The 16,256-nt window shown below is 41.8% G+C and overlaps 1 protein-coding gene across 3 annotated transcripts in view; it reads left to right on the top strand.

Annotated features, from left to right (window-relative positions):
* Window positions 1-9,599: 9,599 nt before the first annotated feature.
* Window positions 9,600-16,256, top strand: part of nmbr (neuromedin B receptor) — a 56,343-nt gene continuing 49,686 nt past the window's right edge. For 2 of the 3 annotated variants that reach the window (XM_072362092.1, XM_072362091.1), the window contains exon 1: window positions 9,600-10,193. In XM_072362092.1, coding sequence (XP_072218193.1) covers window positions 9,772-10,193 — 422 coding nt within the window. In that variant the 5' untranslated portion in view covers window positions 9,600-9,771. Of the gene's footprint in view, window positions 10,194-14,260; window positions 14,326-16,256 lie in introns of those variants that run through there. The other variant, XM_072362093.1, reaches the window with a different exon arrangement.

Below are 16,256 nucleotides of genomic sequence, written 5' to 3' on the forward strand. Positions count from 1 at the left end.
ATCTACTCGATAGAAAGTCAATTTAAGTACATTTTGATTGCAGCATATTACAGCATTTGAGAGTTGAATTCTCTATAAATTCCCACAAATTTAATAGGAAAATTCTTTGGATTTTAAGATCTCGATGACACAGACCGTTCAGAAAGATTAAATAAGTAAATAACTGCTTCAGTCCGTATGATTGTGACCAAAGTCTGAATCAAGTTGAAGCATTCAGGCAGAAAAAAGGCTTTTTAACACTTTAAAACATGCTGTGTTACTTACTTACTTAAAATAGACTAATTTAAGGGGGAAAGGACACTTTCACACGATATCTGACTTTAAACATGATCTACTCGATAGAAAGTCCATTTAAGTACATTTTGATTGCAGAATATATACAATTAGTTCGGATTACAGCATATGAGAGTTGAATTCTCTTTGGAAACTTTATGGATTTTAAGATCTCGATGACACGGACCGTTCAGAAAGATTAAATAAGTAAATAACTGCTTCAGTCCGTATGATTGTGACCAAAGTCTGAATCAAGTTGAACATCAGCCACAAACAGCAGCACCCAAAGAACAGGAATAAACTTTAATATAAATAAGAAACGATTCATATCAACCTTCCTGTAACTTTAAAGTGTCCTGATCAACAGTTCTGCAGCTTTCTGAAACCTTTAAAGTGTCCTGATCAACAGTTCTGCAGCTTTCTGAAACCTTTAAAGTGTCCTGATCAATAGTTCTGCAGCTTTCTGAAACCTTTAAAGTGTCCTGATCAACAGTTCTGCAGCTTTCTGAAACCTTTAAAGTGTCCTGATCAATAGTTCTGCAGCTTTCTGAAACCTTTAAAGTGTCCTGATCAACAGTTCTGCAGCTTTCTGGAACCTTTAAAGTGTCCTGATCAATAGTTCTGCAGCTTTCTGAAACCTTTAAAGTGTCCTGATCAACAGTTCTGCAGCTTTCTGAAACCTTTAAAGTGTCCTGATCAATAGTTCTGCAGCTTTCTGAAACCTTTAAAGTGTCCTGATCAACAGTTCTGCAGCTTTCTGAAACCTTTAAAGTGTCCTGATCAACAGTTCTGCAGCTTTCTGAAACCTTTAAAGTGTCCTGATCAATAGTTCTGCAGCTTTCTGAAACCTTTAAAGTGTCCTGATCAATAGTTCTGCAGCTTTCTGAAACCTTTAAAGTGTCCTGATCAACAGTTCTGCAGCTTCCTGTAACCTTTAAAGTGTCCTGATCAATAGTTCTGCAGCTTTCTGAAACCTTTAAAGTGTCCTGATCAACAGTTCTGCAGCTTTCTGAAACCTTTAAAGTGTCCTGATCAACAGTTCTGCAGCTTTCTGAAGCCTTTAAAGTGTCCTGATCCACAGTTCTGCAGCTTTCTGAAGCCTTTAAAGTGTCCTGATCAACAGTTCTGCAGCTTTCTAAAACCTTTAAAGTGTCCTGATCAACAGTTCTGCAGCTTTCTGAAACCTTTAAAGTGTCCTGATCAACAGTTCTGCAGCTTTCTGAAGCTCTTTCACAGTTTTTCTTTGGACATTTTCTGCTTTTTCCCTCATCTTCAGTCCTTGTTCCTGAGCATTTTCAGTGTTTTTTCTCTGTTCAGCCACTTAACTCTGACCTTTGACCCATTCAGGCAGAAAAAAAGGCTCCTAACTCAAGGGATGAACCAGTGTTGTGTCGACACAGAACAGACAACTTAGCAAAGAAGCCATTTTAAACTGGATCTTTAGGCACTTTGTCACAAAGACACATCATTTGTTCCCATTTCTTTAGCTGCATCTATGAAAAACAGCAAAGAAAACACAGTTTGACAGACAGAAAATAGGATTTCTGCAGCAACAAGGTGATTCCCAAAGAGCTATTAGCTGAAAACTTCCTGTTTCTGCCTTACAGTCTGTGTCTAGATCATGTTTCAGAAAGTCACTGCAACTGCTTCCTGTTTTTTATGGAGATCTGTCCGATTCAGGCTGTGAAGATCCCAATACCTCAAAACCTGTTCATGTGGTTCAAATGTGTGATGAAACACTGAAGCTAAATTAAATCAATTACAGTAAACATAATTAAAAGTAAAGTTATCCTCAGAAAGCGTTTGGTGTTAAAAATTCTGTTGTTTCTATGGAAAAGTGATGAACTTTTATTTTGAAGAGCCCGTTTTGTAGTTTCCGGTAATACATGCGCTAACGAAGTGACTTTTGACACCATTTCGACAGTCAAACCCGCCTGATGGCGCCGGCTGTGCGCTCTGGAGACGCAGGTGCCAAAGGAGATCTGTGCGTAAAAGCGCGAGAGACGTTTTGGTGCCAAACATGCGCACAATATGGACAATGTTTGATAAAAACATTCAGGAAGTCAGCAACACTTTCAAGTAATCAGAGTCAGAACTGAACCCAGAAAACAAAGCACAGAGGTGACGAGACCAAAGATGAACGCGCGCAACTCAAGTCGAGAACAAGACGAGGTTCTGTGAGCAGAAAGGAGCCAAAGACAAAGAAAGGTTCATAAAATATAAAATCTACCTTCAACTTCGAGCAGAAAACAAGACTAACTGAGAAAAACATGGAGCTCCTATTCCTGGAGGGAAGAACCCGAACCACACAGAACCGAGACATTAAACCCGCTCTCAGTCTAATCCACAGCATTTATATTCCCTGATAAAGACAACGGAACAGCTCAGATTCCTCTGAGTCACCTGGACTCCTCCCAACCAGAGTCTGGTCAAAAACTGGTAAAAAACCTTCATTTCTGCCTCTCTGTGGATGATTTTTACGAACATTTGACATGTCTTTGAAGGCCACTTCAGGAACTTCTGTTCAAAAGACACATTTCTGGTCTCTGAGGTTCTTTTGCTTTTCTCAAAAGTCTTTTTTTGTCTCTTTTTGTTAAATTATTTCCATTCTCAATCACTTTGTGTCTCTGTTTAATGGCGTTTTATCTCTTTGAGCTTGTTTTTTGTCTCTTTTTGTTAAATTATTTCCATTCTTAATCACTTTGTGTCTCTGTTTAATGGCGTTTTATCTCTTTGAGCTTGTTTTTTGTCTCTTTTTGTTAAATTATTTCCATTCTCAATCACTTTGTGTCTCTGTTTAATGGCGTTTTATCTCTTTGAGCTTGTTTTGTGTCTCTTTTTGTTAAATTATTTCCATTCTTAATCACTTTGTGTCTCTGTTTAATGGCGTTTTATCTCTTTGAGCTTGTTTTGTGTCTCTTTTTGTTAAATTATTTCCATTCTTAATCACTTTGTGTCTCTGTTTAATGGCGTTCTATCTCTTTGAGCTTGTTTTGTGTCTCTTTTTGTTAAATTATTTCCATTCTCAATCACTTTGTGTCTCTGTTTAATGGCGTTTTATCTCTTTGAGCTTGTTTTTTGTCTCTTTTTGTTAAATTATTTCCATTCTTAATCACTTTGTGTCTCTGTTTAATGGCGTTTTATCTCTTTGAGCTTGTTTTGTGTCTCTTTTTGTTAAATTATTTCCATTCTTAATCACTTTGTGTCTCTGTTTAATGGCGTTTTATCTCTTTGAGCTTGTTTTGTGTCTCTTTTTGTTAAATTATTTCCATTCTTAATCACTTTGTGTCTCTGTTTAATGGCGTTCTATCTCTTTGAGCTTGTTTTGTGTCTCTTTTTGTTAAATTATTTCCATTCTCAATCACTTTGTGTCTCTGTTTAATGGCGTTTTATCTCTTTGAGCTTGTTTTTTGTCTCTTTTTGTTAAATTATTTCCATTCTTAATCACTTTGTGTCTCTGTTTAATGGCGTTTTATCTCTTTGAGCTTGTTTTGTGTCTCTTTTTGTTAAATTATTTCCATTCTTAATCACTTTGTGTCTCTGTTTAATGGCGTTTTATCTCTTTGAGCTTGTTTTGTGTCTCTTTTTGTTAAATTATTTCCATTCTTAATCACTTTGTGTCTCTGTTTAATGGCGTTTTATCTCTTTGAGCTTGTTTTGTGTCTCTTTTTGTTAAATTGTTTCCATTCTCAATCACTTTGTGTCTCTGTTTAATGGCGTTCTATCTCTTTGAGCTTGTTTTGTGTCTCTTTTTGTTAAATTATTTCCATTCTCAATCACTTTGTGTCTCTGTTTAATGGCGTTTTATCTCTTTGAGCTTGTTTTGTGTCTCTTTTTGTTAAATTATTTCCATTCTTAATCACTTTGTGTCTCTGTTTAATGGCGTTTTATCTCTTTGAGCTTGTTTTGTGTCTCTTTTTGTTAAATTGTTTCCATTCTCAATCACTTTGTGTCTCTGTTTAATGGCGTTCTATCTCTTTGAGCTTGTTTTGTGTCTCTTTTTGTTAAATTATTTCCATTCTCAATCACTTTGTGTCTCTGTTTAATGGCGTTTTATCTCTTTGAGCTTGTTTTTTGTCTCTTTTTGTTAAATTATTTCCATTCTCAATCACTTTGTGTCTCTGTTTAATGGCGTTTTATCTCTTTGAGCTTGTTTTTTGTCTCTTTTTGTTAAATTATTTCCATTCTTAATCACTTTGTGTCTCTGTTTAATGGCGTTCTATCTCTTTGAGCTTGTTTTTTGTCTCTTTTTGTTAAATTATTTCCATTCTTAATCACTTTGTGTCTCTGTTTAATGGCGTTTTATCTCTTTGAGCTTGTTTTTTGTCTCTTTTTGTTAAATTATTTCCATTCTTAATCACTTTGTGTCTCTGTTTAATGGCGTTTTATCTCTTTGAGCTTGTTTTTTGTCTCTTTTTGTTAAATTATTTCCATTCTTAATCACTTTGTGTCTCTGTTTAATGGCGTTCTATCTCTTTGAGCTTGTTTTTTGTCTCTTTTTGTTAAATTATTTCCATTCTTAATCACTTTGTGTCTCTGTTTAATGGCGTTTTATCTCTTTGAGCTTGTTTTGTGTCTCTTTTTGTTAAATTATTTCCATTCTCAATCACTTTGTGTCTCTGTTTAATGGCGTTTTATCTCTTTGAGCTTGTTTTGTGTCTCTTTTTGTTAAATTATTTCCATTCTTAATCACTTTGTGTCTCTGTTTAATGGCGTTTTATCTCTTTGAGCTTGTTTTGTGTCTCTTTTTGTTAAATTATTTCCATTCTTAATCACTTTGTGTCTCTGTTTAATGGCGTTCTATCTCTTTGAGCTTGTTTTGTGTCTCTTTTTGTTAAATTATTTCCATTCTCAATCACTTTGTGTCTCTGTTTAATGGCGTTCTATCTCTTTGAGCTTGTTTTGTGTCTCTTTTTGTTAAATTATTTCCATTCTTAATCACTTTGTGTCTCTGTTTAATGGCGTTCTATCTCTTTGAGCTTGTTTTTTGTCTCTTTTTGTTAAATTATTTCCATTCTTAATCACTTTGTGTCTCTGTTTAATGGCGTTTTATCTCTTTGAGCTTGTTTTGTGTCTCTTTTTGTTAAATTATTTCCATTCTCAATCACTTTGTGTCTCTGTTTAATGGCGTTTTATCTCTTTGAGCTTGTTTTGTGTCTCTTTTTGTTAAATTATTTCCATTCTCAATCACTTTGTGTCTCTGTTTAATGGCGTTCTATCTCTTTGAGCTTGTTTTGTGTCTCTTTTTGTTAAATTAGTTCCATTCTTAATCACTTTGTGTCTCTGTTTAATGGCGTTTTATCTCTTTGAGCTTGTTTTGTGTCTCTTTTTGTTAAATTATTTCCATTCTTAATCACTTTGTGTCTCTGTTTAATGGCGTTTTATCTCTTTGAGCTTGTTTTTTGTCTCTTTTTGTTAAATTATTTCCATTCTCAATCACTTTGTGTCTCTGTTTAATGGCGTTCTATCTCTTTGAGCTTGTTTTGTGTCTCTTTTTGTTAAATTATTTCCATTCTTAATCACTTTGTGTCTCTGTTTAATGGCGTTTTATCTCTTTGAGCTTGTTTTTTGTCTCTTTTTGTTAAATTATTTCCATTCCCAATCACTTTGTGTCTCTGTTTAATGGCGTTCTATCTCTTTGAGCTTGTTTTGTGTCTCTTTTTGTTAAATTATTTCCATTCTCAATCACTTTGTGTCTCTGTTTAATGGCATTCTATCTCTTTGAGCTTGTTTTGTGTCTCTTTTTGTTAAATTATTTCCATTCTCAATCACTTTGTGTCTCTGTTTAATGGCGTTCTATCTCTTTGAGCTTGTTTTGTGTCTCTTTTTGTTAAATTATTTCCATTCTCAATCACTTTGTGTCTCTGTTTAATGGCGTTTTATCTCTTTGAGCTTGTTTTTTGTCTCTTTTTGTTAAATTATTTCCATTCTTAATCACTTTGTGTCTCTGTTTAATGGCGTTTTATCTCTTTGAGCTTGTTTTGTGTCTCTTTTTGTTAAATTATTTCCATTCTCAATCACTTTGTGTCTCTGTTTAATGGCGTTCTATCTCTTTGAGCTTGTTTTGTGTCTCTTTTTGTTAAATTATTTCCATTCTCAATCACTTTGTGTCTCTGTTTAATGGCGTTTTATCTCTTTGAGCTTGTTTTGTGTCTCTTTTTGTTAAATTATTTCCATTCTTAATCACTTTGTGTCTCTGTTTAATGGCGTTTTATCTCTTTGAGCTTGTTTTGTGTCTCTTTTTGTTAAATTATTTCCATTCTTAATCACTTTGTGTCTCTGTTTAATGGCGTTCTATCTCTTTGAGCTTGTTTTGTGTCTCTTTTTGTTAAATTATTTCCATTCTTAATCACTTTGTGTCTCTGTTTAATGGCGTTTTATCTCTTTGAGCTTGTTTTGTGTCTCTTTTTGTTAAATTATTTCCATTCTTAATCACTTTGTGTCTCTGTGTAATGTCGTTTTATCTCTTTGAGCTTGTTTTTTGTCTCTTTTTGTTAAATTATTTCCATTCTCAATCACTTTGTGTCTCTGTTTAATGGCGTTCTATCTCTTTGAGCTTGTTTTGTGTCTCTTTTTGTTAAATTATTTCCATTCTCAATCACTTTGTGTCTCTGTTTAATGGCGTTCTATCTCTTTGAGCTTGTTTTGTGTCTCTTTTTGTTAAATTATTTCCATTCTCAATCACTTTGTGTCTCTGTTTAATGGCGTTCTATCTCTTTGAGCTTGTTTTGTGTCTCTTTTTGTTAAATTATTTCCATTCTTAATCACTTTGTGTCTCTGTTTAATGGCATTCTATCTCTTTGAGCTTGTTTTGTGTCTCTTTTTGTTAAATTATTTCCATTCTCAATCACTTTGTGTCTCTGTTTAATGGCGTTCTATCTCTTTGAGCTTGTTTTGTGTCTCTTTTTGTTAAATTATTTCCATTCTCAATCACTTTGTGTCTCTGTTTAATGGCGTTTTATCTCTTTGAGCTTGTTTTTTGTCTCTTTTTGTTAAATTATTTCCATTCTCAATCACTTTGTGTCTCTGTTTAATGGCGTTTTATCTCTTTGAGCTTGTTTTTTGTCTCTTTTTGTTAAATTATTTCCATTCTCAATCACTTTGTGTCTCTGTTTAATGGCGTTTTATCTCTTTGAGCTTGTTTTGTGTCTCTTTTTGTTAAATTATTTCCATTCTCAATCACTTTGTGTCTCTGTTTAATGGCGTTTTATCTCTTTGAGCTTGTTTTTTGTCTCTTTTTGTTAAATTATTTCCATTCTCAATCACTTTGTGTCTCTGTTTAATGGCGTTTTATCTCTTTGAGCTTGTTTTTTGTCTCTTTTTGTTAAATTATTTCCATTCTCAATCACTTTGTGTCTCTGTTTAATGGCGTTTTATCTCTTTGAGCTTGTTTTTTGTCTCTTTTTGTTAAATTATTTCCATTCTTAATCACTTTGTGTCTCTGTTTAATGGCGTTTGATCTCTTTGAGCTTGTTTTGTGTCTCTTTTTGTTAAATTATTTCCATTCTTAATCACTTTGTGTCTCTGTTTAATGGCGTTCTATCTCTTTGAGCTTGTTTTTTGTCTCTTTTTGTTAAATTATTTCCATTCTTAATCACTTTGTGTCTCTGTTTAATGGCGTTCTATCTCTTTGAACCTCAAATTCAACAGTTTTGTGTCTCTTTTCACCATCAATTTCATGCCTTTATGCTCATTTTCTGCTGTCCTTTCAGCAACATTGTTTTTCTTTAAGTTTTCTTGCGTATTCTAATGAATTTAACATGATTTTTATCCATTTGTAACGTCACTGTGTCGCTTTCTTTGAGCCTCATCGGTTCCTCTTCAGGACAACGAGCTGAAACGCACCTGCAGGCTCTGCAGACTGAAGCAGTTCTGGGTCACATGACCTCCACCATCAACCACCTGCTGAGACGCTTTGAGCTGGGTGCTGAGGGAAGGAAAAGCAGCTCAGCATGTGTGGAAGTCCTTCGGACCGCTGCAGAAGCTGCAGGTGGAGGATGAGGAGTGTTCTGCAGCAGAGACAAACTCTTAGCTGAGTGGGTTTGTTTCGAGGCGTCTTGCAGAGTCGTGATGAGCTGATGATTTGAAGCAGTTACATATCTGAACCTGTGCCTGAAAAACGCCAGATTGGGTCTTTTAAAGCAAGGAACACTGGGGCTAATCCCATCACACGCTGTTCCACCTTTGCTTTCGGCCATCTGTGGCAGTTACAGACCCAGAGACACACTCAGCCTGTTAAAGCCAGTCTGACTCATTAGAGTTACTCTGCAGAGTTGCAGATGGCAGCTTCCATCTTTAACCTCACAACCGCCCAAGAAAAAAAGAGAAAAAAGAGAAAGCTAAAAGTTTTCATGCCTTAAATTGAACTGTTTTACCTCTAAACTACTTCTATGCTCTGTCATTTCTTTAAGGAGTCTTCAGGAATAGTTCTCCAGGCTTCTTGAAGGACATCCCAAAGCTCTTCTTTGGATGTGGGCTGCCTTTTGTTCCGTTCTCTGTCAGATGATCCCACACTGCTTCAATAATGTTGAGGTCCGGGCTCTGGGGAGGATTCATCCCTCCATAAGACCTGTTGCCACTGATTTTCAGTCCACTTCTTGTGTCATTTGGCACAGCTCAGCCTTTTCTCCCTGTTTCCCTTCCTTAAGAACGGCTTCTTGACAGCCACCCTTCCATGGAGCCCATTTCTGATGAGGCTTGGGCCAACAGTAGATGGATCAGCTGAAGGTCCAGATGCATCTCTCAGGTCCTGTCAGGTCACAGCTGGATTTTTTCCTCTTTCTTAAGGACATCACTTTCAGATCCTGTTCATCTGCTGGAGATAGTTTTTTAGGCCTGACACTTCTTCTTTTGTCCTCCACTTGTCCAGTTTCCTCAAATGTTTTAAGGACACACTGCACACCATGCTGAGATATGCCAAGTTTTCAGCTAATAGCTCTTTGGGAATCACCTTGTTGCTGCAGAAATCCTATTTTCTGTCTGTCAAACTGTGTTTTCTTTGGATCAGGACTGTTTGAACTATTTAAAGCATTTTTATTCTATCTATTAATTAATCTTTCCATTGAACATCGCCTGAAATAGCCTCCATGATTCTGTCGCGTCACCGGAACCTTTGGTTGTTGTGCTTTGGGCCCAAAATGTGAACATATCTGACACGGCTTTTGCATCTCTCCGTATATCCAGATCCTACCTCTCGATCCTCTATTTCTCTCTCACAGAAGCGCGCGCACAGGCAGAGGGGAGGGAGCGTCTGTCTTCAAACACGTGCCTCCTCCTCCTCCTCTCCTCAGCTCGCTGTCACTCTGCAGTTCAGAGCGTGTCTCAGTCGGAAGCTGTTCTCAGAGCAGCTTGTTGCAGAAACTTTTCTCTGCTGTCAGATCGCGAGCACCCGCGCTTTCTTTGCGCCTTTACGCGCGGAGCCTCCCGTTGCTCACCTGCAGCGCAGCAGCTCCTCTCCGGGGTTCTCCTTCCAGCTCACGGCAGGAGCGCACCTCGGCCATGGATGACGAGTTCCTCTCCAACACAGCCCCGGCTCTTCCTGGAGACTCCGAGGCTCTGAACTCCACCGAGGATCCCGGCTGGTGGGCGGCTGCGGACAGCGGGGAGACCGTCCACTTCGTCGTGCGCTGCGTCATGACCTCGGTGTACATCCTGATCATCACCGTGGGTCTGCTGGGCAACATCACCCTGGTGAAGATCTTCATCACCAACAGCGCCATGCGGAGCGTGCCCAACATCTTCATCTCCAGCCTGGCGGCGGGAGACCTGCTGCTGCTGGTCACCTGCGTGCCCGTGGACGCCTTCCGCTACTTCTCCGAGGAGTGGGTGTTCGGCGAGGTGGCGTGCAAGCTCATCCCCGTCATCCAGCTCACATCGGTGGGGGTGTCGGTGTTCACGCTCACGGCGCTGAGCGCAGACAGGTAGGACGGCTGCCCTGATCCCCGCATGACCCCCAAAAGGTTCAGTCAGGGAGGAGAAACCCGCAGAAATCTGCGGTCTTTCACTCCGCTGCTGGGAAAACTTCGGTGCTGAATTAGGAGGTTTTCTTCTGGCTCAGTGTGTGCGTGTCGGAGTCTCTTTAGGTGCCTCCTCCTGTTACCCGCAGCACTGCTGGGAGGAAAGTGAGGCTGAGGCAGTCTTTTCTTTTCCTCTTTGCGGTGCAGAGTGACTTCTGTTCTGTTCTCGGTCTGATTCTTCCTGGTTGTTCTGACATCAGATGGAAATTTCATGCATTTACGACCGGCTCCTTTAAGATGTGGCTTAGAAATAAAAAGCTGCAAACACAACGTGCTTAAAGCCTTTATTCTGCATTAGAGCACTCCTACTTTGTGTGTATTTCATTGATAATGTTCATAAACGCTGTCCGATTGAGCTTCAAGGTAACAAATGTTCTGAAAAGCTTCTTCTGATTCTAAGTTAATCTCCACAGTGGGAGAAAGTATCGGTGGGTGAGACATTCGGTCCCAGCAGCTGGACTTCCATCTGTGGGAGGAGACTTTTGTGATTTATTGGGAGCTGCAGACAAACGGTTTGTTGCATGAAGCCTGAAGCCTCCTCTGCTTCAGCTGATCTGTGGCAGAGCAGCTCAGTGCTGCATCATGTTCAGAAAGGCTGGAGACAACAGTGACGCCAGAGGAAGCTTCGATCGCAGCTCAAACAAAACTCTGAAGTCTGTGAGTCGCTGCTGGTGTCCTGTGGCGCCGCCTCCCATCAGCTGCAGCTTTAGAATAAAATCATTTCTGAGCTGCAGCCGCAGCTTTAGAATAAAATCATTTCTGAGCTGCAGCTGAGGCAGGATCCATGTTTCAGGCTGAAGTCAGTTTCAGCTCCGCTGCCAACGCGCCACATCCACCTGCTTCCTGAAGCTAACAGCTACTTTCTGTGCTTGGACCGGAACCCGTCCTCACGCCGAGCCTCATGTTGAACATCTGCAGGAGCTGATCTGCAGCTGCGGGCTTCAGCTGTCCAACAGCCCTCATTCATCTGCTCAATCAGACCTGTAAAAACCTGGTTAGGGTTAGGAAAACATCATGATTAGGCAGCAAAGACTAGCGTCACTCGTAATGTTTACGGCCCCGAAAAGGCTTCTGGTGACGGTCACATCTGCAGCAAAATGGTGCCGAGTTCAGAGCGAGAACCTGTTGGAAAATGAAGGCAAAAAGTCGCATTTTCAGGGCCGCTGGAAGGAGATCAGGCGACGGGTTTCAGCTGGAAAAGGGCAAACCTGGCTTCTTTTTTTAGTCTGAGAAACACACATTGGTGTTCAACATCTGCAGGAGCTGATCTGTGCTTCAGCTGTCCAACAGCCCTCATTCATCTGCTCAGTCAGACCTGTAAAAAACCTGGTTAGGGTTAGGAAAACATCGTGATTAGGCAGCAGAGACTAGCGTCACTCGTACTGTTTACGGCCCTGAAAAGGCTTCTGGTGACGGTCACATCTCCAGCAAAATGGTGCCGAGTTCAGAGCGAGAACCTGTTGGAAAATGAAGGCAAAAAGTCGCATTTTCAGGGCCGCTGGAAGGAGATCAGGCGACAGGTTTCAGCTGAAAAGGGCAAACCTGGCTTCTTTTTTTAATCTGAGAAACACACATTGGTGTTCAACATCTGCAGGAGCTGATCTGCTCAGTCAGACCTGTAAAAAACCTGGTTAGGGTTAGGAAAACATCGTGATTAGGCAGCAAAGACTAGCGTCACTCGTATCGTTTACGGCCCTGAAAAGGCTTCTGGTGACGGTCACATCTCCAGCAAAATGGTGCCGAGTTCAGAGTGAGAACCTGTTGGAAAATGAAGGCAAGATCAGGCTGACAGCGACGGGTTTCAGCTGGAAAAGGGCAACCCTGGCATCTTTTTTTAGTCTGAGAAGCACGTGCACGTGCAGCCTTTATGTGTGAATGAGCAGGACGTCCAGCAGCAGGTCAAGAAGCGCATCCAGTGACGGATGATGCTGGTTCACACCGAGCATCAGAGCTGCGCTCCGCAGGTGGCAAAGAGACCAAAGATCACAGCTGATCTTCAGTGGAGAGGATTTAAAACAAAGTTTTACTCTTTTTCCACGTGGCTCCGCCCAGCCTCGGGAACGAGGATTCGCAGTGAATGTTTCGTCCTTTCTGTACAAAACCAAAGACGATGAATGAAGACCTTTTTCCGCCATGTTCAGAGCTGTTCTGGGTGAATGATGGCGGTTAAATGCACCCCACCGCCACCTTCTCTGAGGTCACATGTCCTCCTGTTCTGGCCCGCATGAACAGCCAGCCTGCAGGTCATATCCGGCAGGGAGGGACCTCACGTGCAGCCATGTTTCTGAGCATTAAATATGAACCATCTCCGGTCCTGTGGCCAGAACTGACACCACTCAGTGATTCAGGTGTGTTCTGAATAAGAAGCAGGACAGAGACAGGCAGCAGGAGGATGCTCAGAGGAACCGCCACCTGATGTGTGACAAAGAAGAAGAAGAAGTCGAGTCTGTGGGAGAAGAAGAAGAGAGAAGAAGAAGAGAGAGAGGAGAAGAAGAGAGAGAAGAAGAGAGAGAGAAGAAGAGAGAGAGAAGAAGAAGAGAGAAGAAGAGAGAGAGAGAGAAGAAGAGAGAGAGAAGAGAGAGAGAGAGAAGAAGAGAGAGAGAAGAAGAAGAGAGAAGAAGAAGAGAGAAGAAGAAGAGAGAAGAGGAGAGAGAGAGAAGAAGAAGAGAGAGAGAAGAAGAGAGAGAGAAGAGAGAGAGAGAGAAGAAGAGAGAGAAGAAGAAGAGAGAGAGAAGAAGAGAGAGAGAAGAGAGAGAGAGAAGAAGAAGAGAGAAGAAGAAGAGAGAAGAGGAGAGAGAGAGAAGAAGAAGAGAGAGAGAAGAAGAGAGAGAGAAGAAGAGAGAGAGAAGAAGAGAGAGAAGAAGAAGAGAGAGAGAAGAAGAGAGAGAGAAGAAGAGAGAAGAAGAGAGAGAGGAGTCAGACTGGCTGTCAGCAGCTGATGATCAGCTGCTGGTTCTGGATCAGCTGCTGGTTCTGGATCAGCTGCTGGTTCTGGATCAGCTGCTGGTTTTGGATCAGCTGCTGGTTCTGGATCAGCTGCTGACTTTGGATCAGCTGCTGGTTCTGGATCAGCTGCTGGTTCTGGATCAGCTGCTGGTTGTGGATCAGCTGCTGGTTCTGGATCAGCTGCTGGTTCTGGATCAGCTGCTGGTTCTGGATCAGCTGCTGGTTGTGGATCAGCTGCTGGTTCTGGATCAGCTGCTGGTTCTGGATCAGCTGCTGGTTTTGGAGCAGCTGCTGGTTGTGGATCAGCTGCTGGTTGTGGATCAGCTGCTGGTTCTGGATCAGCTGCTGGTTCTGGATCAGCTGCTGGTTTTGGAGCAGCTGCTGGTTCTGGATCAGCTGCTGGTTCTGGATCAGCTGCTGGTTTAGGATCAGCTGCTGGTTTTGGATCAGCTGCTGGTTTTGGAGCAGCTGCTGGTTCTGGATCAGTGCTGGTTCTGGATCAGCTGCTGGTTTTGGATCAGCTGCTGGATTTGGATCAGCTGCTGGTTCTGGATCAGCTGCTGGTTTTGGATCAGCTGCTGGTTTTGGATAAGCTGCTGGTTCTGGATCAGCTGCTGGTTCTGGATCAGCTGCTGGTTTTGGATCAGCTGCTGGATTTGGATCAGCTGCTGGTTCTGGATCAGCTGCTGGTTTTGGATCAGCTGCTGGATTTGGATCAGCTGCTGGTTGTGGATCAGCTGCTGGTTTTGGATCAGCTGCTGGTTTTGGAGCAGCTGCTGGTTCTGGATCAGCTGCTGGTTCTGGATCAGCTGCTGACTTTGGATCAGCTGCTGGTTCTGGATCAGCTGCTGGTTGTGGATCAGCTGCTGGTTCTGGATCAGCTGCTGGTTCTGGATCAGCTGCTGGTTTAGGATCAGCTGCTGGTTTAGGATCAGTGCTGGTTCTGGATCAGCTGCTGGTTTTGGATCAGTGCTGGTTCTGGATCGGTGCTGGTTCTGGATCAGTGCTGTCTGCTGGGTCGGTGGGTCTGAGCTGCTGCCTGTTAATCCCTGAGCAAAACCACAGAAGAAGAAGCAACGGGACATCTGCTGTGACTGAGCTCCGTCTCAGAGGAACCAGTCGGAGGAACCAGTCAGAACCGGTGGTTCTGCTCGGGTTTGTTTCTGTGGCTCCACTGAAACTAACCAGCTGTGCATACACTGAGGTCATGTGACTGCATCACCTGACCTCTGGAGGCGTGGGACAGCTCAGTGATGAAGAACTACGGCGGTCCGAGATCCCTAAAAGCAGCAGAACCCCAGAGGCCCGGATTCAAGAGGAGGGGAAAAGAGTAAAGAAAAGCTTCTCTTAAAGACGGATTAAGTGGATATGAGCCCACCTACGTGCAATAAGACGAACAAATGAGGCTTTTTGTCTTTCTTTTTGCTTCTACTCCTCTAATAACTCCCTTCATGACACACCGTGAAGATAATTAGTGTTGGAATGAATTACAAAAGAAGAATTTAACAGATTAAACCACTGAGCTGAGGAGAAACCCAACAGAAGGAGACTGTAGCAGCTGCAGCCTGTGAGGGGAGGGAGGGAGGGAAGGAAGGAAGGAGGGAGGGAGGGAAGGAAGGAAGGAGGGAAGGAAGGAAGGAAGGAGGGAAGGAGGGAAGGAGGGAAGGAGGGAAGGAAGGAAGGAGGGAAGGAAGGAAGGAGTGAATGAAGGAAGGAAGGAGGGAAGGAGTGAATGAAGGAAGGAAGGAAGGAAGGAAGGAATGAAGGAAGGAATGAAGGAAGGAAGGAAGGAAGGAAGGAAGGAAAGACTGAAGGAAGGAGTGAAGTAATGAGTGAGTGAGTGAAGGAAGGAAGGAAGGAAGGAAGGAAGGAAGGAGGGAGGGATGGAGGAAGGAAGGAAGGATGGAAGGATGGAGGGAGGGAAGGAAGGAAGGAAGGAGGGAGGGAGGGATGGAGGAAGGAGGGAAGGAAGGAGGGAAGGAAGGAAGGAAGGAGGGAGGGAGGGATGGAGGAAGGAGGGAAGGAAGGAAGGAAGGATGGAAGGATGGAGGGAGGGAGGGAGGGAGGAAGGAAGGAGGGAAGGAAGGAAGGAAAGACTGAAGGAAGGAAGGAAGGAAGGAAGGAAGGAAGGAAAGAAGGAAGGAAGGAATGAATGAGTGAAGGAATGAGTGAAGGAAGGAAGGAAGGAAGGAAAGACTGAAGGAAGGAAGGAAGGAAGGAAGGAAGGAGTGAATGAAGGAAGGAAGGAAGGAAAGAGTGAATGAAGGAAGGAAGGAAGGAAGGAAGGACTGAATGAGTGAAGGAATGAATGAATGAATGAATGAAGGAATGAGTGAATGAAGGAAGGAAGGAAGGAAGGAAGGAATGAATGAGTGAAGGAAGGAAGGAAGGAATGAGTGAAGGAAGGAAGGAAGGAATGAATGAGTGAAGGAATGAGTGAAGGAAGGATGGAATGAATGAGTGAAGGAAGGAAGGAAGGAAGGAAGGAAGGAATGAATGAGTGAAGGAAGGAAGGAATGAAGGAATGAGTGAATGAATGAAGGAAGGAATGAATGAGTGAAGGAATGAGTGAAGGAAGGATGGAAGGAATGAGTGAAGGAAGGAAGGAAGGAAGGAAGGAATGAATGAGTGAAGGAATGAGTGAAGGAATGAATGAATGAAGGAATGAGTGAATGAAGGAAGGAAGGAATGAGTGAAGGAAGGAAGGAAAGAATGAGTGAAGGAAGGAAGGAAGGAAGGAGTGAATGAAGGAATGAGTGAAGGAAGGAAGGAAGGAAGGAAGGAAGGAAGGAAGGAAGGAAGGAAGGAAGGAATGAAGGAATGAAGAGTGAGTGAGTGAGTGAGTGAGTGAGTGAGTGAATGAGTGAATGAATGAATGAATGAATGAGTGAAGGAATGAATGAATGAATGAATGAATGAGTGAAGGAATGAATGAATGAATGAATGAATGAGTGAAGGAATGAATGAATGAATGAGTGAATGAATGAATGAGTGAAGGAATGAATGAATGAATGAATGAAT

The sequence above is a fragment of the Leuresthes tenuis genome, unplaced genomic scaffold, assembly GCF_036924035.1.
Source record: "Leuresthes tenuis unplaced genomic scaffold, fLeuTen1.0.hap1 SCAF_13, whole genome shotgun sequence".
In the NCBI taxonomy this organism is placed as follows: Eukaryota; Metazoa; Chordata; class Actinopteri; order Atheriniformes; family Atherinopsidae; genus Leuresthes; species Leuresthes tenuis.